At 35.2% G+C, this 17,343-nt stretch overlaps 1 protein-coding gene across 1 annotated transcript; it reads right to left on the reverse strand.

The window, feature by feature from the left end:
- Positions 1-520: 520 nt before the first annotated feature.
- KIAA0408 (KIAA0408 ortholog) lies at positions 521-14,243 on the reverse strand. Its single transcript, XM_008007118.3, has 5 exons — positions 14,109-14,243; positions 9,732-10,094; positions 9,564-9,643; positions 5,835-7,167; positions 521-3,743 (listed from the first exon to the last, which is right to left on the reverse strand). Exons 1-5 carry the CDS (start codon positions 14,241-14,243, stop codon positions 3,570-3,572), a joined length of 2,085 nt encoding a protein of 694 aa, XP_008005309.3. The 3' UTR covers positions 521-3,569.
- Between the last annotated feature and the right edge of the window lie 3,100 nt (positions 14,244-17,343).

Below are 17,343 nucleotides of genomic sequence, written 5' to 3' on the forward strand. Positions count from 1 at the left end.
GTGTTAGCCAGGATGGTCTCGATCTCCTGACCTCACAATCCGCCCACCTTGGCCTCCCAAAGTGCTGGGATTACAGGCATGAGTCGCCGCGCCCAGTCAGTTGTAAGTTCTGATACATGTACTTGCCACTTAAGAAAAACATGCCAAATTTGAAGCAAATAGTACTATAATTTAAAAAATCTGATTTTCCTGAAAATGATTTAATTTATGATGTAAATGCAAATTTTAGATGTGAAAACTTTTTTCAAAGAAGACCTTTATCAGACTCAATTAGCAGTTAAATGGGTGCAGAGAGGATGTCAGTGTACGAGAAGCCATATGGAGGTTTGGGTGGCCAGGAGCAGGAAGTCAGGCAGGTTTGGCTTCAATTCTACTATCTAGAGATATTTTGGAAGAGGTTAAGAGTGAACTGTGTACATATTTGAGTTTAGATTTCATAACACACTCAACTTTACTGGAGTTCACTGCAGAAAAGGAGGGAAAGAAAAATGTTCTCGATGTATACAAATGCCACAGACAGTTGTTTTTACGCCTACTTTATTTGATAGCTTCTAAAGGCTGAAGGAGATTTCAATATCAAGTAATTGTTTATCACAAATGTGCCTAAAAATAATTTTAAAGATCTTTGTAGGGAAGCAGAAACTCTTTGAAGTCCAGATGTTTTCTCAAGATAACTAAATCTGGTGAAATCACCTATGTAGAAATAAATAATATTTTATGGCCACATCTGCAAAATGAAATATGATCTTCATTGTCGATATAAAAACAAATGAAAGTTATGGGTAATTTTTGATAACATGAATTATACAAAGCATCATTTATATTTTTATATTTGGCTTTGGGACATAAGGCAATATGGAGAACTTATGTGACACTGACACAAACACAAACACACACTCGCACACACACACAAACACACACAGAAACTCAAGTACTCCTCTCTGCCTCATTCTTATTCCTTTCTGAGATCAGCCCATAATATCAGTAATCCTCTGCTGAACTAAAATAATATTTTTGCTCCAAAAGTCTGCTAGGGAAAACATCTATTAATATATGTTTTTAAATCAAATATTTCCAGAAATGCTTAGAAGCCCCTTTAAATCTAGCAATGATAGCATAATAAAGAGTATATTCTAGGGAAGAAAATGCCCACCTAAAGTAGAAAGTTATCAGTTAAAAATCACAAAACATCAAAAAATATTTTCAAAGATTATTTCCATTTACCCAATAGGTTTTTCTATTTAAAAATTATAAAATATTTAAAAAGAGAAAACAGAACATTCAAATGATCTTAATTCAGTTTTACAATCAACGAGTTGGACTAGATGCTATTTTTTTTTTCTCAGCTCTAACTATAACTTTAGTCAACATAAAAAGATGTTAAAATGTGTCCCACTGGTTCATTCAACTGTTAGTAGAAAAAAGTGGCTTAAAATTGTGAAGCCTGAAAGTATAGCCATTCTAATTTACAGACAACAAAGGCAAGTCCTAGGAAGAAAAGTGATCATTCAAGGGCATCCATCCATTGAGAGATCAATCAGTGTCACTGTTTTCAAATCTGCCTGATCATCAACATTTTGCTTTTTGTTTTGTTTTATTTTATTAATGGCTCTGGAGTCCCCATTCCTACCCCTGGAAATTTTGCTTTAGTAATTATGGGGTGAGATCAGAAATTTCATTTTTTAAAAGAGATCCTCAATATCCTAAGGAAACACAGATCATACCAGACTACTTGGGAAACAGTGGTGGAGAGGAACAGATAGGTTGCACAGTCCTTGGGCAGGCTCTCCACTGTCACACAACAGCATTTTCCTAACACGTCCGTCATTTTATGACCCAGGGTTCCACTTCCCTGGTGTTTTCTCCCCTCTAGCTGGAAAGCATATTATAAGAGTGATATTACTTGGTGTCTAGTTTACTTTTCTTTGATACTCCTGTGGAAAAGGATCTTCCTGAAGGAAATAAAAATTAAAAGAGTAGATTTATAGACCTTAGTAACCATCCAATCCAAATCACTCTAGATCTTTAATTCCACTTAAGTTCCGAAACTGTCCTTACAGTAAAGTATGAATCTAGACATCACCATGCTACAGTCTTGAGCCTTTCAAGGAAGTCTGCAATTTGAAAATTATTTTCTTTACCTCAGGTCATGGGGTACAATGATGTGAATTTCTCTAAATGGTTCGAATACATCATAAGGAGACGGCTCTTGGAATACGTTTGGCATAAGAATTTCTTAGTAAAAGAAAAGTTTAAATAGAATTAATAACATAATTGGTTTTACATAGTGACAGTAGAGAGCAAAGTTCCTTCTAAAATCTTCCATTTAGAATTCCAAGCCCCTCAACATTCATATTTCTGTCAGTTTTCAATATAGATTTTATGTGTTCACTGTATGCAAACTGTAGCCAAAATACACATTTCTATTCCTGATGCTACTGTGGATGTCAAGGTTTAGTTTAAGCCTTTTTTTTTTTGTAGTAAATTATGAGAAGTATAATTCAGCTCTCAATGAAATATTATTCCTGATCTTCCTTGTTAGTAAAAAAGTAAATTAGTTTGTTATCTATTAATTTTAAGGAAAAGGTTAGAAAAAAGAAGAAAATAATAAATGACTTACCTCTAAGTATGTATGACTCCATGTTAAAGCAGCTAAACTAAAAGCTTACCACAACTTTAAGAAAAACTAAAATTCAACATAATTCAGTTTCTTTTCGCATCCCATTTAGGAAATGTTTGTTACTGAAGCTGACAAAATAAATTCATTATTTAGTCATGTCATTTATAATGCAGTCTCATGATACTGTCTCTGAGGATCAAATATTCAGTTAAAGCCATACTAGACTACCAAATAATATATAAAAATTTATGAACATTTTATGCTTGCTTTACAAGGCTGATCTATTAAACTTGTGACATTTTTATTTAAAAAGAATAAACAAAGATATCAATGGTATTATTTTATCCTTATATGGTTTTATGTGTGCCATAATCTACCAATGTTAGATGTGTGCATAATTCTTCTTTTTCAATGTAGCTGGGGGCCAAGGAAGTGGTTAATTAATATTTGTACTGCAAATGCCTTAAGTGGATACCTATTAAAAGGTATACAAAATATAAACAGTACTGTATATTTTCAAAACTTTTAAATAAACACAAAGAATATATAGGTATACATGTTATAATTTCAAAGTCAACACTAGCACATAAGTTTTTCCTATCTAAATACATACTAGGATACTTCCTATTTCAACACATGCACCTACAAACACATGGCCATGCACATAACCTTACTTTCTGCCACTTGCAAGAAAGAATATACAATATTGTACATTGTTTCAACTTATATCGCATTGGAAAATTAATGAGGATGGTATTAAAAAATTCTGACCTAAGAAATCAAAATACAGGAAGATAATTATTCCTTAGATTAAAAACACTGAAGACTGATGGAAAGTTAAGATTTAAATTGCTTGTCGGAAGAGAACAGGTCTGCCTGTAAACGCTCAGAATGCTCTGTTTGACAAGTGGACTAGAACTTCTGCAATATAGCAGTCCAGGCCAAAGACTTAAGCCATTGATGCTTCGGATCTCAGAGAAATGGTATAGTTGTGGGTAGATCTTCGCAAGGCAGGGGGTGCAGATGGAGATCTGGATGCCCATCTGGAGGGGAGACGACGATTTGCTGGTCTAGCAGGTCGGGAAAATCCTTTTCCATGTGAGGCGTTCACTGACATGGATTCCTAGGACGCAAGTGAAAACATTCCTCACTCTCTGGCTACCAACAATAGGCTTCATATATGATGAGTCTCAACTATAAAATTAGTCTGTTAGTAAATTTACAAGAAAGAAAAAGTATTGAAAACTAAAGAAGGTACTTGTCTAATATTTGTGGTTTTGAATGTTTTAAAGCAATTCAATTTTAATACGGAATATGACATTTGATAATCTTGTCCCTTTCCTCACACTGACAAATCTTAATACAGTTAATCTCTTTGTAGAACTAATGATGAACTCAGGATTTAAAATTTCAAGTTAAGCAACTTGAATATCATGGAAATACAGATGTTTCTTAGTGGGCGACGAGGAGGTTACAGTGTTATTTAAAGATTAAAAGATAATTTATAGAAGAAACCATTCATGTCAAGTTATTGACACTTTTAGAGGTGATAAGCAAAAGGCACACAAGCCAAATGATTAATCTGATGCTTTTTTTCACTGGCACTATCAAAACCTTAAAATTATCATTAAAATACTTTTAAATACATCTTCATTCTAATTACTAATACAAAATTCCTATCTCTTGGGCATGTTCTGATGAGAGAAAACATTTTCCTTCACTTTTCTTCTTTGTCTTTTATTTCCTTCCTTCTTTCCTTTTATTTTAATGGAAAAAAAAGCCTTCCTTGGTCCTTAAAATTAAAACAAAAGTACAAAGCTTTCATGACACACTTTATACACTTGGCTCTTATTGACCCTTCTTAGACCCCACAAAGCCTGTGCTCTTTCATATGAGCTAGGCAGTGAGGATGGCCTCCTATTTCTACTATTTTAGCCATGGTCTGACAGTAACCTGCAGTTTCTTTTTCTTTTTGGAGACCTATTTTTTAGATTTGTTCCTACAGGGGGAAGAACAAAAAACGAAAACAAAAGCTGCTCCTAAGGATCTATAGTAGAGGACCTCCCTGCCAAACTCCCAACGAATGCAAAAAGGGAAATCATTTGGTATTATTTCTTGTTAGTTAATGAGAATTTTGTTTGGTTATCGTACAGATATATGTATTTCCCATCTTTAGCTACAGGACCTTGCAGGCATTGATGGGCTCAACTAAAAAGCAGAGAAATACAAAAGCAGAATATTTTTTGCACCTTATAAAGACAGGCAACATTTCTCATAAGATGGATGAAAACTGATATTTTTGCAGAATTTGAAATCCACATAGTCATTTTTTACACCAGAAGGAAGCAACTTGCATAATAGTTTAAAACCATGCTGCATACCCACTGCATTCTATGAAACTAGGAGTTTTGAAGTATTGGTTAATAATAACAATATGTCACCTCGTAACTTTTTGTTAGGTTCTTAAACATTATATGAGTAAAAGTGTTGTATAACTCTTCTTTGTAAATATCAATTTCTTCGACTTCTTTTTCTCCTATAACTAATGAAGATTAAACTCTCATAAATAGACAGGAACAAAAAAGATAACAGTTTACTTAAAATGTCCATTTGAGTGGGGGTTTTTTGGTCAATTTCTATGCTAAGAATACACAGAAATAAGAATAACCTTATTTATGTATACTATATTTTAGTTCCACAGATAAGAGGACTCTATTAGGCACTGTTAAATGATGTGTATTTCCCATATTCATATTAAGGTGACTAATCCTATGAGAAAGAACACGAGTCAAATGCTGATAATGACTGAACCAATCATAGTTAATAACTGAAAAGTGAAAATGATTTTTAAAATATTTTCCACACACTTAAAAAGAATCTTTAAAAGAATGAAATTCTACAAATCAAGAAATGTCCATTCTGAATATTTTTTCAAGAACAAACATTTGATCTTCTTCAGTTTCCTAAATCCACTTACTGTATTTATGTTATCTCATTTCAGAATTTTACAAAAGTTACAATGTACTATTCTCAGTCTTAAAAACTACACCTTCAAGGTTCATGTTGAGTTATATTTATTTACAAACAGGGTCAAGAGGCTAAGAAGAGTCCAAAACTTGTGCCCCCATTCTGTTTATATGAATGGCACATATGAACAGAATTCAGAGCCATTACTAATATGGATGCTACCAAATAATGTTATTTGCTTTCTCACCTCTGTTATCTTTTTCCGATCTATTCCTTGCTTCACTTCCTGTCCCCCCCACACAGCCGTCTTTTGCTGAAACTCTTGTTCCATTTGGAGCATTTCTAAATGCTGACTTAATGTGGCACCACCACTGACATCAGAATTACATTTGGTCCAGTTATCCCGGAAGCACGTAGAATTTTGCAGTGCAGACTCTGTTGCTGTCTCATAGGTTTTCAGCAGCTTTTCCACAACACCATAATTTGACCTGGGATCAGCTGACCTTGGACGGCCAGACAAATTACTCGGTCTCCAGTCATGCTCGTGGAGCATATTCCGATAACTGCGAGGACTTAGGTGTCCCTGCATTTGTCTTACTAGGCCTGTTGTGGATTTCTTGGCGGGATTATCAGGCACATTTTCCATGGGCACAGGCATGTGGGCATTGGTTTTCCAAATACCAGACACATCATTACTTTGTGATATGCTACCTGTGTGAGTAGATGAAGTATCACAGGGCTTGAGATCCTCCGATGATTTTGAGCAGCTTTGATTTTGCTGTATTGCCTGACAATTTCTATCTGTTCTAAATACAGTTCTGTTAAATTCATCAGTCTTTGCTTCCAGCTTCTTGTTCCTTGTAGTCCTTTCAAAGCCACAGCTGAAGTTTCTAACTGGGCTACTGCTGTCTGCCACTGAGGAGTTACAGTCATTACTTACATGAAGATCGGGATGAGATTTAGCAGGGTGATCTGGGATCACCATTTCATATTTTGGATTACTGGGGGTAGAGCAGGTTTTCTGAAACCATGAAGTAGAGGGGCTCCTTTTTGCACCTATCCCAATGTCATATGACCACATGCTAAGTCCAACATCCTCATTACTTGGAGGCTTGCTATCTATTTTGACTTCTGGTACCAAAGAGGAAAAGATGACACCACCTTTCAAAGTTTTCCCTTCATTTGGATACAAAATAGACATCTCATGTTGTCTCAAAGGGAAGTGAGGGTTGTAACTCCTTTCACTTTGACCCTCATGGGGCACCCAGCTGGTGTGGTCTAACCTTTCCTTCCATCTTTCATAGGCTTGTTCTGAATCCGAGCTGGGAATATTTCGAGAGGTGCTTCTTGGAGGAGGAACTGGTGGAGTTTCATTTCTTTTCAAATCGATTGTATCAATTCCACATTTTTTCACAGAATTGCTCTGGAGCATATTGGTACAGCTCAGATTCTTCCTATTTTTCTGTTTTTCTTTTTCTAAACTACTTGGAAGAATGCACGGGTCATTGTTGATCATGGCGTCCCCATGAGGTATATCAGTTACATTTGGCATTTCCTGGAGAAAAGAATCTGACTTCATCCTAAACAACAATGAAACATGGTGTATTAGTTATAACTTTATTTAGAATAAGCTCTCGAAAGCAACCATGGCTAAAGCAATGAGTTTCTGCTATAAGAAAAGGATTCACAACTCCCTCATACATCATTTTTATATAAATCTCCCAGTTAAAAACTTCAAGTCCTTTTATGGTAGAATGAAGTCTACCTTTCAGTGTCATATTCAATGCTCTACATACTCTGACTCAAACTCTTTCCAAACTCCTCTCTCATTTTCACTATTACCTGAGACTTCACCTACCCTCAGATTAAACTATGTAGTCTCCTGGGTTTCTGCTACTGGCATTTCCCTTTCTGTAGCTTTTATCTTGCCATTCCCTTACCTCCTCTCTGCCTGCTGAATTCTTATTCATTATGTAATGTGAGCTCAAGTTCTTCTCCTTGAATGTGAAATAACATTTTAAGTAGTCAGATAGAAATCTGAATAAAAGTGCAATGAGACATGAGTAATTCCAAATGGAAAGTGTCATTTGGGCTTGAAAAAAAAGTAAAATTTTTTTGGATGACTTGAGTAAAAAGCATATAGGATTAAAGTAAAAGGCAAAGGCCGGGCGCGGTGGCTCAAGTCTGTAATCCCAGCACTTTGGGAGGCCGAGACGGGCGGATCACGAGGTCAGGAGATCGAGACCATCCTGGCTAACACGGTGAAACCCTGTCTCTACTAAAAACACAAAAAACTAGCCGGGCGAGGTGGCGGGCGCCTGTAGTCCCAGCTACTCGGGAGGCTGAGGCAGGAGAATGGCGTAAACCCGGGAGGCGGAGCTTGCAGTGAGCTGAGATCTGGCCACTGCACTCCAGCCCGGGCGACAGAGCAAGACTCCGTCTCAAAAAAAAAAAAAAAAAAAAAAAAAAAAATTTAAAGTAAAAGGCAAAAGGAGTAAATACTATGGCTATTCGAAGGAAAATGAGTACTTTGATATGGATGAATTATAAAGCAGAGTGGGGAGGATAATGAAAAATGAGAGAGAAACATTAGGTCATGCCAAATTGTAATGTCTCTGAATTACAAATACCTTGAACCTTGTTCTAAAGTTCATGGGGTGACAATAAGAACTTTATATTAGGTGTGATTTGTAAAAGAAAATTGTTAAGTCTTTTCTGGGTTATATTAAATAAGCTAAATATCACAATTCAAACTTAATCACACTGATAAATATAAATCATATTTAGACCTCTTCAAATTATAAAAGATTATGGTATAGCTTACAATAAAATGTGGATAAATACCTATTAACAGAGAATAGAAACAAAACTAAATGGGCAAATGGAGGACAAAGTTATGTTTAAAACAAGACTGGCTAAAAAAATCTACTGCAAGTCAGCACAAAAATTCTTTCTGAGCTTCCTAACAACTAATGAAAAATAAGGGAATGCATTTGTGTAGCTTTCTAAATGAAGCATACTGCCCCATGAGGACAGATAAATGTTGATCCTAGAATAATCCATCTTTACTTAACTTGTAGAGAATTCCAATGTATTTGTTAATTTGGCTAAAACTTACTGTTATAAGTATATATTGTTTCCAAATGGAAATAGCATTTTTTGTGGCATGTGTACATGTGTACATATTTATAATATGTTGTTCTGAAGAGTATGTAGGCCTCCATTATATAAATACTAATTGAAGTACAATAAAGTGCTCTTAAGCATTAAACATTTTAGTAGAACATGATTATATAAGCAAAATGCCACACTGTTAAATCTGACATCGTTCAATGATACATTTAACTGAATTAGCCCAGTTGCACACTCTCATTGCTCAAATGCTCAGAATGAGAAAGAACTACTTTAGAGGTTACTTACTGATTTTTTATAGAGGGTCTTCCTTAATTAAACACCAAAAACAGTAAAGTATTACTAATAGATTACAAAGGGAATTGGAAGATTTGCTTTAAGAATTAGTGAACAGAGAAATAGACAATTACGGTTTCTGGCCTGGTGTGGTGGCTCGCGCCTATAATCCCAGCACTTTGGGAGGCTGAGGCAGGGGGATTATTTGAGGTCAGGAGTTCGAGACCATGCTGGCCAACATGGTGAAATCCCATCTCTATTAAAAATACAAAAAAACTAGCTAGGCATGGTGGTGTGTGCCTGTAGTCCCAGCTACGTGGGAGGCTGAGGTAGGGGAATCACTTGAACCTGGGAGGCAGAGGCTGCAGTGAGCTGGGAGACAGAGCAAGATTCCATCTCAAAAGCAAGCAAAAAAAAAAAAAAGAAAAGTTTCTATCTCTCACCCTAGATAATACATTTTAATAACTCATTAATTCTTACATGTAAGGAGGAGGCAGTTTGGATTCATTAACTAAAAACAATATTCTTTTTATTTACCCATCTAAAATAATAATATGTACCAGCCTACCTTCTATGGTTAGACCGCTTTCGAATTTCCTCTTGAAAGCTGCATAATTCTTCACTAACCTTCGCAAGTTCTTCAAGAGCCTTTACACATATAAGCAACAGCCTGTTAGCACTTTGAAATGTAAATATTTCTTTAGAAACAGTTCTAGGCCAATCACATCTTACTTACTGTATTGAGGGCGCCAGAACAGCTCTTACTCTCTTCCTCAGAAGTCCTCAGGACAGGCCAGGCCTCACATTCCTTTTGGTTGTCTGTAGCCAGAGGATCCAAAAACCCTACTTTTGATTTTTTTGTTGCTTTTTGTTCCTTACACATTTGATTTCCTCCACTGACTAAGCTCTGCTCTGTTTTATTTTCTTTTCTCAGACCATCTTCGTGATTTGTCCTTATAAATTCACATTGTCCTAAATCGGGGTAATTTGGGGAAGATTCTATCATTTTGTCTGGAATGGTCTTCTCATGGTAAAGATCAATGATCTTAGCACGTTCATTCATATTGATTTTCCTCCGAAGCTTTACTTCCTGGCAAAGCTGTAAGAAAAAGAAAACAAAATTAAAACTTCTTTTCCCTTAATTCACTTTGTTAATATTCTTGATACTAAGCAAACCACTTTGAGTTCTCTTTGCCATATTAAAATATACTTCCTAGGTATTAATGCTTTGGCCTCTAAATAGTGCCTCTAAAATACGGATTAGCTGGAACAAGTTTGATGAAACATAAAGGCTACTTTTATTAGGGTAACACATGGATGCTAATTCTTTCTGACTAGCAATCAATCATTCAAAAAATGAAATAAATCTGTATTTGTATATAAATACAGAAACACTGTCACAAAATTAGAATGACCTGAATCAATTACTGGCCATACTATATAATTGCTTTCAGAGAGAAGCAAGAATTTAACATTCAAGCCATAGTTTCCAAACGTCTGGTCCCACTTGTACACTAACATTTAATTGTCTAAATGCTTGACAATCTCATATAGTAAGTCAACTTACTCTGTTCCTTAAATAGTCACTTGTCAGTAAAAAGATGTTTCCTTTGGTTGGTCAATTACATTGGTGAGGGTTAGATATTACTGAGATTTTAAAAAAATGTCAAGGTGATACACATTTTTAAAAAGTTTCTCATCCAGATTAAAACAAATATGACAATACCCTACGTGATATAATAGAACTGCAAGGCTTTGATCATCTATTAGTCTGTATTAAAGTAGAACCCAGATGCCTTCTTTATGAGATCTTAGTTAAACCTGCACACACTCATTCAGTTCACTTCTGAACAGAGGAAAGAAATGGCTTTCTCTTTAGGCTTGAGTCATGTAAAAGCTTGTCAAACTTCAAAAGACTGTCAGATGACTATCAAAGCAAATGACTCTACATTTAACAGCCACAATCAATATCTACACTACACGTATAATTCAAGTAATATAACAGATTTATTGCTGCTTAATAAATACCAGTAACTCAGTTGAGAGAAGCACTAGACTTGATGCCTGAAATATATACACTGCATTTATTTTTCTTATGCTTATAAATTTATTAGTATTTATTATATGAAATCAGGATAGAATCAAACTGCAGCCATGAATCGATTGTTTGGTCCCTGCCACATTATTTGTACTGAACTTCTGTGGGCATTATGGTTTGAGCTGACCTTGAGGGTTATAAGAAGCCACCCTAAAAAGTACTTTTTTTTTTTTTTTTTTTGAGACGGAGTCTTGCTCTGTCGCCCAGGCTGGAGTGCAGTGGCCGGATCTCAGCTCACTGCAAGCTCCGCCTCCCGGGTTTACGCTATTCTCCTGCCTCAGCCTCCCGAGTAGCTGGGACTACAGGTGCCTGCCACCTCGCCCGGCTAGTTTTTTGTATTTTTTAGTAGAGACGGGGTTTCACCGGGTTAGCCAGGATGGTCTCGATCTCCTGATCTCGTGATCCGCCCGTCTCGGCCTCCCAAAGTGCTGGGATTACAGGCTTGAGCCACCGCGCCCGGGCTAAAAAGTGACATGTTAAATTTAAGGATGTTGTTGGTGAAACTGTCCTGTTTTTAAGAAGTCATGAGTGAAAACAAAATTGCTTTAGTTGCAAAACCAGGGGAAAATGTGCTATTCCTGGGAAATAAGTTTGCCTTATCATTTGAATTTGAAAGTATATGCACCTGATAATTTTTGTTAGTTACTAGAAAAACTCACTGGTACATTTCATATATGATCCTTCCTCCTGTCTTCAGCTCATCTTTCTATTTTTGTTTTTGCATATTTTATATTATACCTAATTTATGCCATCTTAAATTTTCTTGCGGACTTATGTGAGGTATGAATAACCAAATAACAATGTTATTGATGGAAAACTACTTTGTACAAAAGTAATCTAAGTTACTTGGTACTCAGCCCTTGTCAATGGTTACCTGATTATTCTACCAACGGACACAGGCAGGAGACTACAGTGTGGGGGAAAAAAAAAAATCCCAGATGTCTATAAGTTCTATCCAGAATTTCTATCTGGATTATTTCAAATTTCACATGATCCAAGTATGAACATCTTGGTTTTGCCATAGCAAATGCAATGACTGTGGATAGTGGCTGAACAGTGAACTATGAGCATTTTAATAGGCAATACTATATCCTCTCATTAGATATAAAAATCACTGAAGATATATGTGCATACCTGGGAATCTACAAATCTCTAGTACATGACTTAATAATTTACATCTGATCTAACATATAGAACTTTGTGATAAATGTTAAACAAATACAGTCTTTTGTGCATGCGGCATGAGATTATTTTTCCAAGTGTTGATTTCTTAATTTTAGTTTAAAAAATTATCTTGATTCTCTATGACATGTGAAGAAACTTTCCTCTTGTTTTCCTTGATGTTTCTACCCCAGCTTTGAAGCCTGTAAGAAGGTACCTTTTATACATGTTTGGCATATGTATTAGTAAGGGTAGCACAGTGCTAGTATTCAAGTCTTTATTGAAAAGCATCATCTGTAGGCATTAGGGGTAAGCACATTATCTAAACAAATTCCCAGCTATGGAGCTGTATAGCACAGGCAGCAAAACATAAACAGCAGTACAGCTACTCTCCAAGATAAAAAAAAAAATGACAGCCTTTCTGTCTCCCTGATACAGAAAGAGATGCTATCTCTATGAGGTGTAATTTGATGTTTAAAACATATTTCCTGCCTGCTAATTGATAAGGCTAATATTTATCTTAAATGAACTCTATAGAATTGTCAGAATCATTATTGGACAGTAATAAATTTAATCAGACAGCAGTTTCTTTTAACTACATAGCTTTAAAAATTGGCTAGACTAATCCTGCATCCCTTAGTTATTTCGCTTGGATGCTAGAATTGTCTGAGATTGTTACCAACTGAACTTCCCAAACATTTGGGAGGCAATGACCTAGGACTACGGGTCAGTTTCTGATTGAACTCGAGTTTTGAATTCTGATTTGACCAGGGAATCTCTTTGTTGATCCAATCTGAGTATGGGTAGAGGGGTTAAAGGAGCAAGTAGGACACATTTTCCAAACCATAGAGGGACAAGAAGTATATATTCCCCTATAATCCCTAATCATATACTACATGCCTGCCTTTTCAGCTCTATTTTAGAGGAAGGGCTTAATAGTTACTTTTCTTCAGCTTTCTTCCTGCTGTGCCAATTCATATTTTAATCACAGTCAATTACACGGCTGTTAATAAGAAACATGACAGAACTATAAACACATAAAGCACTTACTTTGCCTGCAAAAAAGGTCAAGAAGTCTTAAAGTAACAACTTTGGTAATGTGCATAAAACCATATAAAGTCAATATTATGTATGCTACCAAAAGAAAGCAAGATAAGCATAAATTATTTCCAGTTGGTGCAAAAGCTTGAATATACATCAATGCAAATGCTTGAAGGAAATATTTCAGGGTCAATGGACTGAGGGAGGGTTAACGGAAACAAAATGACTGTGTCAGAGTCATGATATGTTATTTTTCATAACCCCTTTTCCAATAAATATGCCACTAAATGTGCACACCTTAATAGAATAAATCTCATGTCTACTGCCATTTTCTGTTTGATATATGATACTCCTTTTGATTATACTGAGCTATCTAACATGTAATTTCCTTTAATAGACATTACTCATAAATCTTCTTAGGAAAGATCTATGTTCTAATGCCCAATTATAATTTTACTAATCTATGTCCCACCAAGTATATCTTTCTTGCATTTTAGTCCTGGCCCTGGTATTTGAAAATTCATACAAAATACATACCTCACTTTCAATAAAGAAGCTCTCTTGTCAGAAAATAATAAATTGAAACATTTTAGAGTGACATTTCCAGTGCTTAATTTTCACGCAATGATATAAAATAATCCTTACAATGCCACTGGATAAGATTATGCTATTTTTGTTCTAGTAAGTATCACTGAGAAATGCACCTCTTAGGTGGAATAAGGAAAACAAAAGAGTTTACAATACAAAACAGTCAACAGAATTTTCATTCTGCACTTAAACATTACAGTACATCCACAACAAATTAAAGTGTACCTCTTCTATTTTCTTCTGCATAATCTTCCATTGACTTTCCCATTCCTTTCTTTCATTGTCAAATTGGTCCAGTAATTCCATCTTTTCCTTATGCCAGTTAGTCTCTGTGTTCTCCCACTGCTTATGTAGGTCCATGGCAACAGTGTAAGTGTCGGTGAAGAAGTGTTTCTGCTCTTCTCTGCCTCCTCTTAACCGTTTCTTGGAAGCTTGAAGTTGTTTTATTTGAAGCAGTCTCACTTGCCTTTAAAATAAAGCCTAATATAAACATAACAAGAGAGAGTTCCAAATCCATGTGCTTTCTGGAAATATATTTATCATTTTGTCTAGCCATTCACATAAACAAACTATAGGAAAATTGGACTCAAAAGAAAAGAGATGACAACAGTCTACTTAAGAAGAAACTAACACAGCCAATAAAGTAAAAAGTATTGTCCAAAGTTTTTTTCCCTTTCTGAGACCAGACAGCAAAATTATAGTGGACAAGATGATTAAATGCACATGTGAGATATAATCATCCCTTTAACCACTTACTGTAAAAGTAGATTTTTTCATGAATATCTAAGAGTGGAAGTATATAATTCAAATGTATGGTCACATCTACAGACTGTGACAGATTCTGCTGCAATAAAATTATTCTTTCTGTACTGATGCAACCATACTCTTATGACTTAAATTCCTGAAACAGAGCTGGGTTGTAGTCTTAATTCTGTGTTCAGAGATCAAGCCTGTGCCAAATGTCATTACTGTGTCACTTATTAAGACCCCAAAGTTGGTAGTCAACTTGGGACTGATGTATCATCCAGAAACTAATCTAAATTATAAAAAATATATTCATTATGTCACTTCATCAAGGAAAATCTAGAAGCATCAAAACTATCCTGTGAAATATATGTTAAAATTTATCCATGCTCTCTTTTCCTTTGAATAGACTATATACTATAAACTGCTTAGGATATCGAATACACAGAACTGAAGAAAACATTTTGCTCGGTTTTCAGGGAATCCTCTATTACATTAAGTAGTGACTGAAATAATTAATTTTCTAGCCTTCAGGGATGTGTATTTAAGGTTTGAAGTCACAATTTAAAATACCAGCTATGTAACTCTAGTACAAGTCTAAAATTTCTGAGATTTAGTTTTTTGCATTAAAATGGGGATAGTCATAGAACTGTTAAAAAGATTAAATGGCATAGTGAATGCAGAGTAGTTTGAGAAATTTAAGAAAGTTTTCTATTTTTTGCTTTACAAAATTTCATTTTGGCTTCAACTAAAAATACTTTTGTATTAAATAAGTCATGTGCCTTTTTAGGAGGTAGAAAAACATGTCTAAAATGTTTGAATCTCTGTTTAAGATAATTGTGCCTATAACATGTCTAACTCTTCAGTCACTAGGCCATTATCAAAATGCTATAACTTACTGGTGGCAGCTAATGCTAATTATGGATAAAGATCCCAACAATCAATAGCTTTGTGGGTGCTGGCATTACCAAATTAAGCCCACATACCCAAGCAGCAAGTGCCAATTTTGTATTCACAGAAGGTAACTGCATATTTCATATCCTAAAAATAAGATAAATATCGAAGACTAATTTTATTTTTGTCAGACTGTTGTGAACATACATATCTGAGTGGTAAATAGTTTTGAACATAGATTTTTTGAGTCACAATCAATGAATTAGAATAGAATAAGAATGAAAAATGTTAGCTATACATGCAGGGTTCTGCCTTCAAAACACCCTAATAATTTAGGAATCTATATTGTTACTCTACTCTCAAACTATTTACTAAAGATACTTTGATAATTTTTTCCTATGTCTTTGGCAATAGTACTATTATGATTAATTCAGTCAAGAAAAATACATAATTTTAGATCTAGCTATTAAAGGTGCTATCATGTCTCGCTTGTCTGGAAACTAGCAGACTGCTTTAAAACTATATGTAATTAACTGTGTGGTTAAACTACCGTGCTGACTAGAAAGTATTTGCCACTGTAATTTCTTAGGAAGAATGGTGCGGTCTGAGATAATAAGAGATAACTGCAGATTTAACCAAAGAAGCTAAAAAAGGATGCAGACTAATTTCAAGCTACCTGGAAAAGAGGAGCTATGATAAATCCATGTTTTATCCCAACTGTCTTTAAACACTGGAAATGTTCCGAAATCACCATAAAGTCTTTTCTACAATTATGTAGCAAATAGGCTCCAATTTTTCCTTCTATTCCTAACTCTTCTCGAATCGTTTCCACACTAGTGTTGAAAGATGCCAGGCCTTTCTCTTTTTAACCTACCAGAAGATCATTCAGGAATACCCTAAATCAGTCTTGCCCTTGATAACAAGACTATATCTAAACCCAGGTAACAGTCCTGAAGCAGAATGAATCCTGCACCTATCTGCAAAGAGCCAAACTCATCGCTTAATATGGAGAAGGGCCAATGTATGGAGCTTTTCCTTTCCAGGCCCAGAGCAATTGCTAGTGCCAAAATATGTAATAGTTATGGATCAGAAACAAGCCTTTACAAGAACATTTCTATACAGCAATATCTGTGCCAATTTTTTGTGGAAGGATTTGGCCTCCTTAGCATCTCAGTCTTGTTGTAAATATAATGTTAGATGTTAACGTAGCCAAACATATTGCTTCCACCTCTAAATATAAAGGGGGAGGGGCATAAAATTGTTTTGGAGATTAAGTGAGCAAAAGGGAAAAATGCTTAAAAGAAGTCCCTAAATCCTGCTCTGGATCATAGCAAATGCCTGATAAATACTTGCTTCTTGCTTTCTTCCTTCTGTCCCTTGTTCCCTCCCTTCCTCTTCTTGTCTTTCCTCCCTCTTTCCCTTTCTCCTCTCTTTTCTTCATCTATCCCTCTCCCTGTTGTTCTCTGGAAAAAAATCTGATTATTTTGATCTTTATTTAAAAACGAGATAGAAGCAAATGTAATTGTGTAAACTCTCATATTCTCCATGATCTTCTTTTGCCTTTTTTCAAGTATTTTAAAGATACATCTCAAGTATTTAAAGAAAAAGTTTTATTGTTAGTAAAAATGTGAACAAATCTTACGTAAAACTGCTTTTGTTATAAATCTGACTTAAATATTACAAAAAAAAATCAAACTGAAGGGGCAACTTTGTAGAGACAGAATGTTTTGTAATGAGAAGTTATGGGGTAAAGTGGTTCAGCAGATTCAAAAACTCAATTTAAGTGCTCTCTACTGGGGCAAAAATAAAAGTTCTTTTTGTT

The sequence above is a fragment of the Chlorocebus sabaeus genome, chromosome 13 (assembly GCF_047675955.1).
Source record: "Chlorocebus sabaeus isolate Y175 chromosome 13, mChlSab1.0.hap1, whole genome shotgun sequence".
NCBI lineage: Eukaryota > Metazoa > Chordata > Mammalia > Primates > Cercopithecidae > Chlorocebus > Chlorocebus sabaeus.